General features: G+C 52.5%; 1 protein-coding gene across 3 annotated transcripts in view; it reads left to right on the top strand.

The window, feature by feature from the left end:
- The window catches only part of TTC7B (tetratricopeptide repeat domain 7B), a 253328-nt gene extending 241318 nt beyond the window's left edge, over positions 1-12010 (top strand). For 2 of the 3 annotated variants that reach the window (XM_058567546.1, XM_058567542.1), the window contains one exon: positions 11032-12010. In XM_058567546.1, coding sequence (XP_058423529.1) covers positions 11032-11253 — 222 coding nt within the window. In that variant the 3' untranslated portion in view covers positions 11254-12010. Of the gene's footprint in view, positions 1-7105; positions 7226-11031 lie in introns of those variants that run through there. The other variant, XM_058567543.1, reaches the window with a different exon arrangement.
- Positions 12011-12433: the final 423 nt, after the last annotated feature.

The raw sequence follows: 12433 nt of genomic DNA, 5'->3' as shown, positions 1-12433 counted from the left end.
TGGCTATGGCCAGACTGTCCCCATCCTCGCTGCTGGTGTTTACTGCCTGACAGCTCATTGCAGAATAAACTCCTCCAGAATATTCCAAACCATCCTGGAAGAAAGCAGCTTTGAAAGATTCTGCCAGTCAGATGCTTAAAAAAAAAGAAAAAGCTACATTCACATTTTCCTGGGGCTTAATGGTTTCTTCTGAACCCACAGTGAGGTCTCCTTCCAGGTGCTTCCTTAAGCAGCAGAATTCAGTGAGGTGGGGGAGTAGGGTTGGGGGCCTGAATTTACCCTTCCTCTAAAGCCCTGGAGTGAGAGTGTGTGTGTGTGTGTGTGTGTGTGTGTGTGTGTCTTCTGGAAGCTTTCTTCAGATCATGAAGGGCTATCAGGTAGAAAGGGGAGGGACTTTTCCACATAACTCCAGAGGACTCAGCCAACATCAAAGAGTGGGAATTAGATAAAAAGGCTATAATTAGGGCTCCGCATTTTTAACCAACAGTTCAGACTGCCCACTAATGGTGTGGGCTGCCCAGGGAAGTGGTGAGCTCCCCGTCACTGGAGGGTGCAAGCAAGAGTGGGAGGCTACCTGCCAGGGACTGCAGCAGGGTCCTGTACATCACAGAGCAGAGGCCCAAGCTCCCCTCCCAACCCTGAGGATTTCTGCTTCCATAGCTGGTTGGCCACTGGCTTAGAAAAATAAGAGATTTTTGAAAAATTGAGTTTTGTTTCCTTCTGAGTTGAGTTCAATGCTAGAAAGGCCTAGTCCTCAGAAGGCACGTTTCTTCAAATAAAACATTTGACCTGGAAAAGGGGCCCCATGAGAGTGTAGCCTCCTGCAGTCATCAGATATCCTGAGTGAACAAAGGTGCAGGCAGCTTCTCGGGCCCATGTCTGGTCGTCACTGGGGGTCTCCTCTTTTCTGGAATACTCAGCTCCAATTCACAGCACACACTGAGAGAAAGCCTCCAAGGGGGTCTGGTTAGTGCCCAGACCACTGCCCCCTCCCTACCCCAGGCCAGCCCGGCCGCAAGGATGCGAGGAGATTCTTCTGTAATGTCTGTGTCTAGCCCCATCGGAGATGGAGGAAGGCCGGCTACCGTGGGAGCCTGGCTCCCGCTCGCCTCCTCCAGAGCTCTGCTCCTTAATCCCAGCCGACCTTTGTCAGATGGGCCTCAGCGTAGCATGTCCAGTAACTGGCCCTGGCCCAGGAGCCACCCAGCCAGCGTCTTCCCTCCTCTCCTCTGCGCCTCAGCCTCTTCCTGTTCTTCAGTCCAGGTCCCCAGAACAGAGCCCTTTGTTGCTCTGAAGGTTAAGTGACCTCATGAACGTTCTGTCCCCACCTGAGGGCAGGGGATGGGGTAGATGGGACTTGGAGAACACCAGGTGATGGCTGCGGCTACCACGTGTAAGCCCTGCTGTCCCTGTGGCTTAGGACAGCTGTGTGATCAGGAACAGCTAATGCTGGCCTTGGGGGACACTGGCTCAAAATTGAGTAAAATGGCCAAAACGAAAAGACCAGCCCCACACCAGTCCGTCCCGAAAACTTCTGACCTGCTGAGAGGAAGATGGAGTCGCGCTGACTCCCAGAGGGTCCTTCTGCAGGGCATCCCTTGACTGCCTCTTGACTGACCTGGTGAAGGGTGAGTTACAGTGTGGGATCCCCACCCCGCTCTGCAGCTCTGGGGGCAAAGACGTGCAAGGGGTTAGGGCTGCAGAGGCCCTCGGCGTCAGCCAGGACACCTAGGATCTGGCTCCTCTGGGGCTCCTGGCCTGGTTAGGCAGGCCTTCCAGGCTAGCATTGTTGGCCAGGACGCACACTCGGCCCCCTGGCAAGCCGGTGCAATTTCTAAGCACCCAAAACAAACAGAATTGAAACACAAAACAGAGCCCAGTATAGACCAGGCCTGACCCAGAGCTGCTGGAATCCAGGTAGAGGAGCCGGGCACCACCCCCATCCATGCAGTATGTTTTCAGTTCCTTTTCAAGGCATTGTTGGAAAGCAGGGCGGGGCTCGGGGCTGCCCCCTCAGCTGCACCCACAAAACGCTTGTGCTCAGAACTGACAGTGCCTTTGATACTTGCCAGAGAAGAAAGGGCCGCTCGGAGGAAGGGAGGCAGGGGGCAGCCCGGGGCTCTGCGCTCCCATGAATGCTCCAAGGAGACCCTTTCAAAGCCGTGTCTCCTGTGGTCTTCTCAGAGTAGCACTGGTTTGCGGTCTATTTATATTCTCATTTAGAAGAAAAACATTTTTGAGAACAGCATCACTGCCACCCCACTTCTTTCTCTCTGGCCGATTGTATCCTCAGGAAGGAGAATGCAAATACCCGAAAAGAAGCGGTGATTTGAGTGTGCTGGTTTCTCTCATTTGATGCTTATGTTTCGGCTGATGCAGACTACAGCTTCTGGGGAGGGGCAGGAACTCACAGGGGTGCCTGTTCCCCACCAGGTTATGGAAGCCACTCTTGGGGGCCTGGTAGGCTTCCAGAAAGCTCTTACTCTGCCATGCACAGAGCCCCTGGCAGGATAGGCAGAAAGCAGCTGGGGTTGAGGGCAGTGTTGGAACACTGTGCTCGAGGTCTAGAACCTGGGGCACTTAGCACATGCCAGGCTCCACACCAGGCCCTCTCCTCCCAGCACCCTCAGGGATCTTGTCCTGCTCTGTGTCCAGTGGGGTCATGTCCTTGAGTAAGTCGGACCCAAGAGTCTTTAGGTAGGTTCTGGGATTTTCTTGGGGAGCAGTGTCAGATCTGAGCAAATAGCCTGAGGGGAGACTGTAGCCACACATTGGACTCTGGTGGGAACAATGCACATTCTCCCATGGGGCTGCTCCCATCCCTCAGCGAGACCTCCCCTCCCCTCGTTCATTAATAGTAATGATAATGATCATAATCTTAATATTGATGATGGCAGCCATTTACCAAAGGTTTACTCTGCTGAGCCCTTTACAAACTGTGTCTCTTTTAGGCCTCACGACTCTCCTGTGAGTTCGTGTCTGTAGCGATTATACAGATAAAGCATCTGAGACCCAGAGGAAGTTGTCCAAGTCAATGGTAGAGCTAAGATTCAAACCCAGTCTCTCCCTTCTCTGAGAGCGCAAAGCCTTTCTCCTGCACCTGGAGGGTCCCACTAACACATGACCTGGGTCCTGAGCCCCTGGCGTGCCATCTCTGGCCAGCACTGCCACAGCTCAGGCCGCAGCCAGCTCGGTAGCTCTGTCATTGTCCCGGAGGGTGATGAGCTGGGGAGACAGGCTTTCCTTTAGTGGCCATGACACTCCCAGTGTCCTGACAGCAGATGTCCCACCACAGGGGGCTTAATGTAGCTTTGTCCAAAAGCCTTGGCGGTGCCAGTTTGGCTCGAATGGCGCAAGCAGCTCAGGCACAGACCAGGCCCTGGCAAAGGCTGCGGATCCGGTCATCAGCCCCCCATCCTCCTCCTGTATGAGGCCCCTAGCTCATGGGTGCTGGGAAAGTCCTTCACCCTCTCCGAGGCATGCAGCGGTGGGCAGGAACACGGGCTCTGGGCTGGATAGACCTGGACTCAGACAATGGTGGCTTTAAACGTTATTCTTGTTTCTTAGATATTTGGTGTCTGCTCATTCATTCATTCTGCCCTGATTACCACCTGACTGCATGGCGTCAGGCCTAAGGGTGCAGAGATGACCCCAGCTCACCCAGTCTCTGCCCTCCAGGCACTCACAGCAAAGCCTAGTAGAGGAGCAGAGATGGAGATGAGCCACGTGGGTTAATGTAGTACCTACTCACAGGACAGTTATGACAGTATTTTGCAATCAGTAAAATACACAGTACGTTGGTTATAATCCCTTGCACACAAAATATTAGTAGAGCCTGGTGGGTCCATGCATTTGTCCTCCCAGGTTCATTTGTATTTTTGGAGGAGCCTCCTGACAAAGCTGCCCTAAAACCCCCCACCCCCAGCCCCCTGCAGTGGTGTGATGGTGGAGCGTCTGACCCTAGATGGGACAGAAGGATCTTTAGGTGCTCCAGTTCCACCCCTGACACCAGACTTCCTCCCCAACCCTGGCCTCGATGAGAACGCGCAGCCTCTACGAATCCCAGGCTGGCTCAGAGCAGCCGAGAGCAGGGCCCGCAGGGTGGAGTCTGCAGCAGCAGCTAGGCCCCGGCATGGAAAGTACAAGGGAGTTGTTCATCTCCATCCTGCTGCCGAATGTTTGATTTCCAAAGCATTATGTGTAGGAAAAAGCAACAGCCACGTAGTGAGAGAGAGAGCGCTTGCTTAACCCCCAACCAGAGCTGAGCTGCGTGACTTCTTTGTAGATGGAAGAATGCTTTCTTGCAGGGCCCTTGTCTCCCAGTACCTGTACTCCTAGAGGGACAAGCAGTGGTCCGCAACATGCCCTTGAGCCCAGCAAGGGGCTGACTTGGCACCTGGGAGAGCACCATGGGAATGTCTAAAATCTTCCAAAAGGGCTTTTGTCCTGCAGCCTTGCTATTGGCCTGAGCCAGGCTTCGTGTGCTCCCCGGAGCCAGGGCTGCAGCAGGAAGCCTTGGACACTAGAGCCCGCACAGGTCCTCACAGCACGTGGCAGGGTGTTTAGTCCTGGGGCTAAACACACGCACACAAAAGACATGAGTGAGGAAGATGCTAATTGTCCTCAACCTAGCCAAGTCTACTTTGTCTCATTTGAAATAATGGGTTTAATTTAATCCCTTATTTCCAATTTGGTGCGCCACCAAGATCTTATTTGTACAAAACACCTGATTATAATAATTACAAGCTTAGGAGGCTGTCTTCATTTGTGTCTCAAGAGAGGGACTAATAAGTTACCTCCTCTGCGATTCCCCTCCTCTTGGAAGGCCGGCTGGCTCCTAAGCTACAGTGGCTCCAGAAACACCAGGGTAGGGGAAGGTGGAAGCCTGTTTGGGCATCCTCTCCAAGAGAAGGAAGGAGGGCCTAGTGTTAAGAGCACGGATGCACGAATTCACACCTCAGCTCTGCCACTCACTACCCGAGGAAGTGTCTTAGGCAGGTCTAATTGTCTATCCAACAGTATCCGCAACAGCACCAACTCGTAGAGTGAGAGGGTTAAACAGGATCTTGCCTGCCGAGGCGTAGCCTGGCACCTGGCACAGAGGAACTACTCAGTCGTGTTATGATTTTCACTCGGCCCCGAGCTCCTTGAGAGCAGGCCTGAGTCTTGCCCACGTCTGTGTCCCCAGCACACGGCTGGGATCTGGGCAATCACTCCGTGGGTTTTGGTTGATTTTGATATGGGGGGAGGGCAGGTTATTGTAATGAAATATGTCAGTCATGGAAATCTGTCTCCTGCCAGCCTGAGGGCTGCGAGCGGGAGCCGTGTGCCTCTGGGTAGCGCTGCCTGTAGTGGGCAGTGTGGCCTGGGCTCTTGAGGGAATGAGGGTGGTCAGGGCTTTGGGCAGATGGACTCGAGCTCCAGGGGGAGGGGCCAGGCCGGGACTGACTAGGGTTAGGGCGGTGGAAGGAGGCTGGGGGCTGTATCCTGCAGAAATGCAGGGGCTGTCAGACCAGCCTGGCTGAACCAAGAGGTCTGTACTGGTAGAAAGTCGGGCCCAGCTGGTGGTGAGAACAGGTAAATGCCAGCCTCAGGAGTTAGGCATCTGGTCTTTGGAGAAGCGAGGAAGCAGGGACCGTAGAATTGGAAAGGACGTCAGGGTTCTAGGGCATAAGAGCACATTAAAGCCAGGGAAGGCCTCTCACAGCACAGGGGGGCTCAGGTGGTGTCAGTCCTGATGGCCAGGCATGCCCAGGTCCCAGCCTACCTCTGGCCAACCTGCCAGCAACGGTGGTACCCAGCAGTGGCTCAGACCCCAGCCGAAGCTTGTTCTGGTCGATCCCCTTGGGTGACTGGTTTCTGAGCTGCTCTTGGCTCACTGGGGCACTGGAGAGAGGCCGATTTTTCATTCCCTCGCCAAGCCTGAGCTGGCAGCCCCTGGCAAGTCTGTGGTATCTCCCTGAGCAGCTCCAGCTTTAGGAATTAATTTCACTAAACAGATTGCTCAGGAAGCTTCAAGGTCATCTGGAAATGGCAGCCTGTTCCTGCATTAGGAATATAAGTCTGGTATAGGCTGGAAATTTCCAAGCCCACAAGAACCCCAAAACACCAGAGAACCACAAAGGCTCTTAGCTGCCCAGCCCTGAGGGCGATGGGTCAGATTAGGCCATTGGCTGGTTCTGTGCGGGTGTTTGGGGGCGGGTAGACTTGCCCCTGCCGTCTACCCTGGAGCCCCCATGGTAGGCTACACCCAGATTCAGCAGCCTGCCACTTTCCAAACAAAATTCCCAGCAAAAGGACTAGTGTCCTTGTCTCCACTCCAGCAGGGTGGGGCAGGTCACTGCTGCTGAGAGCAGTGACCTCCAGGTCTCACTGGGCCAAGGCCCTCATCCTCCTGTGTCTCCACATCTCATTGGTCCACTTTCTGGCTAAACAGGACCCCCCAGTCCTTTGGCACCTGCAGTCATCCCGAGCCTCAAGATCACAGCCAGTCTGTGGGCCACCAAAGGTAACTGGTCCTTGAGTGAATGTACAGGATGCTCCCCAACAGCAGGCCCGAGCTGGAGAAAAGCTGTGCCCTGGAGAGGAGCAGTCTCCCAGCCATAACCGTGGGAAGGAGCAACAGTCAGCAACCGGTGGTCAGAGAAGAGAAAGGGAGAACCAGCCTGGTGGTTGGAGAAGTGAGAGGGAGACACAGCGAGGCAGATGCCCGTTTGCTGTTGCACAGATGTAACTGGGTTAGTGCCTGAGGGGCTCTGGGCTCCTCTTTGAAACCGACAGAGGCAGCAGCAAGTGAGTGGGAAGACGTGGTGGGGAGAACGGGGCTTTGGCCTCAGGCAGACCTGGGCTGGCCTGCTGCTCCGTACTCATTGGCCCTGTGACCTCGTGCAAGACCTTTCTGAACCTTGTCTCCTTGTATCTAAATGGACAGTAATATGAGATGAACCTAGTACACAAGTCTAGCACAGTGCCTAATGGGGAGAAGACACTCCACGTAGAGGAAGGAAACAGCAGCTAGTTCGACAGCAGCAGAGCCTAGTGGGGCCTAAATTCTATCCTCCACCTGTAGCCAAGTAACCAAGGATGCCTCTTTCTGTCTTACCAGGTGGCTCGTCCCTCATCACCCATTTGCCAAACACATGCGGTGTGTGTCTCCCTGCCTGGTAGAGCCACTTGGAGAAAGGTGGTTTGTATTCAGTAGTTTTGATGTACTGAGCAAGTCATGCCTTGAAGGAACGTGATGGGGCTCCTTTTGTAATCTTTCCACGCTGCTGCTCGCTGCCACTATACGGGCCCCCTCCCTACTCTCATTTCTGTTGAGTAAATCAGAGTGTTCTCGAGTGAGCTCAGGCTGATAACCTCCTGTAGAAGGAAGGAGGCAGGAACTCATGAGCCCTACATACTGTCGAACACAACCTGCGAAAGCGGCCTCCCGTTCTTCCCGCCTGACCTTCAAGGCTGGGAAATGAGGGTGTCAAGCTGTCAGATTTTCTCTAAGGGAGACCAGAGTGGGAAGAGCACCACCCTGAGATGGATGTGATTACTCACCACGCCCACCCTAGACTGCACACCCCATCCGGATGGATTTCAGGCAGGCCCTGGGAGTTAGGGGATGCGGGTTCTAGCCCACTCTGCAGTAGCTAGCTTATGCCTGGGGACACGAGACATAGCCTCTAGGAGCCACAGTTTACCCCCTGCAAAATGGAGTGGGAATACCTGGTGCATGGGGCTATTTCTCCACCTGGTAATAGGTGCTCCGCAGCTGTGGGCTCTTGCTTTACAGCAATGAAAGCAGGCCTTGCACCAGATGCGTGTGTGTCCTGGCCATGCCCTTGTGAAACTGCTCTGGGGGTCCCCAGGTGAATCAAATGAACTAATGTAAGCACCTAGAACAGTGCCTGGTGTGTCATAAACACCGTGAAAGTACTTGCTGCTGTTCTTACTATTAGCATTCACCCTGCCGGGAAGCCTGGGTCCGTGCTGGATATTTGCCCCGGTTCTCAGCACATAGTTCCCTTACCCCCAGTGGATGGAGTGTGGGAGCTGGGGGGAGAGAGCTGAGGAGAAACCCCTGTGAGGCCTGGGAAATGGTTCTCTGCGGTGGCCTTGTGTGTGGACAGGTAGGCCTGGGAGACTTCCGCTGGTGGTTGCTGAGAACCTGACCCTGACCAGCCTTGGGAAGGCCGCCGAAACCCAGCAGTTCGCCTGGAGAACAGGCAAGGCCTTGCAGTCTGAGGAGAGCAAATTTCAGAAGCCAAGGTGGAATCCTAATTGCGAGCACTGACTTCCGGCCACCTGTCTCCTTCTAAAGCTTCAAGGAGGGAGCCGCCCGTCTGCCTGGCCCTGGCCACCTCCTGGGAGCCCTCAGCTCTGGCAGGTCCAATCTAGGACCTGGTCCTACCCAGGGACTCCAGCATGGACATTGTTAAGGCATGTCTAAGTGTTGATAAGAAAGGAAACGGATGCTGTTTCCTTTCAGCTGTCCTCTGAGAGAGGGTAGAGCTGACTTTGAAGCCTGCTGTGCCCTGGCCAGGGGAGGGCAGCCTCTGTCTGCCTGGGGCCTCCTCCACCTCCTTGCTCAGGAAGGCTCCCTGAACTGCCTCCCCCTCCCAGAGCTGAGGGTGTGGCGAGGACCCCTCTGGAGCCTCACACACTCCACAGCGTCTCCTTGGCCGTCGCCCCACTGGCCATGAGCTCCTCCCGGGTCGGCCTCACAGCTCCTGCACTAGGTGCTCATAGGTGCAGGCGACGATCAGAAGTCAGGCTGCTTGTCAAGCCCTCAGATGGCCCCTCCCCTTGCCCCCTGGTGAAGCTCAGGCCTGAGAACGCGGGGTGCCTCGCCAGTACTGTGCATGAGCCACAAGAAGGAAGTGCAGGCTTTCCTGGGAGATCTGGGATGACGTCTGATGGTGCCACCTTCCTGGGTGGGAAGACTAAACACTGTAGAGATGTCAGGCTTCTCCACGCGCACCTGGAGACTTAATGCAGTACAGTTCACCTCCCAAAGGGAACGAACGGAATGATCTTTAAATTCATCTGGAATAGTACAGGGAAAGACTGTCAGCAAGTAGACTGAAAGCAAAGAGCAGTGTGGAAAGGCTCTAATCCCACCTGTTGAAACATGATGTGGAGTAACAGAAATCAACACAATACGTCCTGATGCAAAGAGAGATATTGTGGCTCCCTGCAAAATTGTAGACGGCCCCAGTTTCATGTCATGATTCACTATATGACAAAGGCAGCGCCTCGCAGGAGTGAGGGGAAGGGAGCGTTAGCAAAGTCGGGGAAATCCACTTAGATTCCTATCGCCAAGGTAAAGTGGACAGCTACGTAAGGAAAGTCAGGTCACATTAAATGACATTGAATGTGTCAGTTCTTTGAAAGGGTAAGTTTCTAAGCTTTGAAACAACAACAACAAAAAAATCCAAGATCAACAAATTCAACTTAAGAAATTCAACTAAGAAAACTAAAAACTTCTGTTCAAAGAGAAAAACCTCAGAAGTCAACAACAAACTAGACAATTATGATAGCAGATGAATATCTGTCTTCTAAAAGTCTGGGAAACAGAGGCATGGGAAATATTTAACATCTACTGTTGTGAAAGAAACGCAGGTTTCAGTAAGGCGGGACATTCTGCGCTTGGGTAATTAGCAAAAATAAAGAGTAATGAGAGTCGGGGGATGAGGGACCGACCACTGAAACTCTGTAAATGGCTGAAAAAGTGACACGACTCATTAGGGATATAATTTGCAAAATATTTGGAGAACCCTAAAAAGAGTCATATCCTCCAACCCAATAAACCACTTTGGGGAAATGTGCCCTAAAAGAAGCATCTCCAAATGGTTGTCAAGCTGGTCCCATAGAGCCTCGTCCAGGGCCCCTGTGAGGAGCTGGTGACAGACTCTGGACCCCTCCCCTCCCCTACACCAAGCAGTTCCTTTTTTTTTTAGGAAGATTAGCCCTGAGCTAACATCTGTTGCCAGTCCTCCTCTTGTTTTTGCTGAGGAAGACTGGCCCTGGACTAACATCTTCCTCTATTTTATACGTGACGCCGCCACAGCATGGCTTGACAAGCGGTGTGTAGGTCTGCGCCCGAGATCCGAACTGGCGAACCCCGGGCCGCTGAAGCGGAGTTCGCAAACTTAACTGCTATGCCACCAGGCCGGCCCCCAAGCAATTCCTTTTTGTCTGTTTATTCCCACAATATGTGGGTGTTCTCAGTAAGATTCCATTTACCCAAAGGTTTCCGAGGCTGTAAAAAGGATTTGAAATCCACTGATCTAAAAGAGTGAAGGGGCGCTATCTGGAAAGATGTCATTACAGCGTGATTTATAGTAGCAAGGAGATTGGGTGTGACCTAAATGTCTCCCCGTGAGGAAGAGCTTGGGTAAATGAAGGTATGTCTGTTGGATGAAAGTGTGCAAACACATCAGTTGTGGAGTTGCACGACTTGGAAACATGATTATGATCTAATAGTTGGGGACCAACACATACACCCTGATTAACACTGTGTAAAATGACAGCTGTGCCCTGGCCGAGCCTGGGGTGAGCAAGGGACCATGAGATCAGGGGTTTGGTTAGGGTAGGGGGCTGTGAGCAATTTAAAAAAATTCTGTTCTAATCGTTAAGATAGTAATGCCACAAATGACATTTCTGTAGGTTAAAAAAAAAGTTGACAGACACCCTTCCATGGAGGCAGGTGTCTGCTGGTACATGCAGGACGCCCGTGCATCAGTACAGACCGTGGCCATTCCAATTGGTTCATTGCTGGGTGTTAAGTATTCAGATGAACCATTTTAAACTGCCATTTTTATCATTCAAAACTGGCTGATTGTGGGCAACTTCATATGGTTCAAGCAACTATTTTGACCATTGCCCAAGTGCAGGTAGAACTTGAACTTACCGTGTGCCCAGCCCAATGGGGATACACACCTACCTCCAAGGACCTTGCTGAAACTCACGGACAGATAGGAGCCCAGAGCTGTAGAGTCTCTCTGACGGTCTGTCTGTCTGTCTCTCCCGTGCCTGCAGGCCCTGATCCTTCATCAGCTGGGCCGCTACAGTCTGGCAGAGAAGATCCTCCGGGACGCGGTGCAGGTGAACTCAACAGCCCACGAGGTCTGGAACGGGCTGGGTGAGGTCCTCCAAGCTCAGGGCAATGACGCAGCGGCCACCGAGTGTTTCCTGACGGCCTTGGAGCTGGAGGCCAGCAGCCCGGCGGTGCCCTTCACCATCATCCCTCGAGTGCTCTGACCAGGCACCCACCAGCCCCATTGCCGCTCAGGCCAAGGAGACCCTGCCTGGGGTGGCCCGAGGGGACGAGTCTGCCATACCGAGGCCCTGGGTGACTGCGATCGACCCCAGTGAACTAACCAAACAACCCCTGAATCATCGCTCCCCACGTGTGTATTTCTGTTGTTGTTTTGCCAGCCCAATGATAGTTTCTGAATCTACTGACATTGTTCAAAATGGATTATGTGCCATATTTTGTTAGTTGACATCTGAGTTTTAAGTAAAATGATTATGGACTTAATCAACAAATGTAGAAGAATATATTCAAAGTTAAAATTCAGTGGCAGAACAGATTATTTTTATCAGAGCTGTAAAGAAAACTGTTCTCTCCTCCCCATCACCACTCCCGCCCCACCCTTGGCCCAGAAACCAAATGTGAACTTTCCGTTTCCCACCTCATACTAGTCCAAGCCAGGACACCAGCTGACAATTTCTTGGTTTTGTTGTCAGTAATTGTACTATATGATGAATTACTGTCCTCACTTAGAACAAAGCCTGAGTCCAAGAATATTTATATTTTACCAATATATGCCTGTTACAAGAGAAGGAAATATGAGTTATTTAAGTTTAACTTTTTTATGTGAATTCAGAGTTTATTTATCGATGGAAATATGTACAAAGAAGCTTCAAATGGAATATTTACCGACATTCCTTATACATGACAGACACTTGGCTAAATGGGAAGATGATGTTAATAATAAAATGATTTTTAAATGGACCCGTGGCCTGTGTCTTTCGTGAAAGCCCACAGATCTGAGAGAGCTTAAGGCTCAGTTCCTGGGGTGGGGAGCTGTCTGTACCTGGGGGCCCTCAGCAGTAGGAGGCTCTGCCCTAGTGTGGGAATTCACCCTTCCCAACTCTCCCCATGTTGTCTGGGATTGGAGCACATGACTCAGGCCTGGCCAATCAATATCTGGCCTTCAGTGACCACAGAGGATTAGGAATGAGCATGTGACCTGAAGTGGTCCAATCAGAGTGGGAGCTGCAAGGAAAGGCTCCCACTCTTTCCTGCTGGACTTAAACCTGAGACATGAGGCTGGAACTGCAGCAGCCCTCCTGCCACCATGAGGGGAGGGTGTAGAGGTGTTGGGGCCACATGTGAAGCCGGAGACTGAATCCAACAGAGTGGATAGTGAAGACC

This window comes from Diceros bicornis, chromosome 24 (assembly GCF_020826845.1).
Source record: "Diceros bicornis minor isolate mBicDic1 chromosome 24, mDicBic1.mat.cur, whole genome shotgun sequence".
NCBI classification, from domain to species: domain Eukaryota; kingdom Metazoa; phylum Chordata; class Mammalia; order Perissodactyla; family Rhinocerotidae; genus Diceros; species Diceros bicornis.
This window is presented reverse-complemented; position numbering and strand designations above follow the sequence as displayed.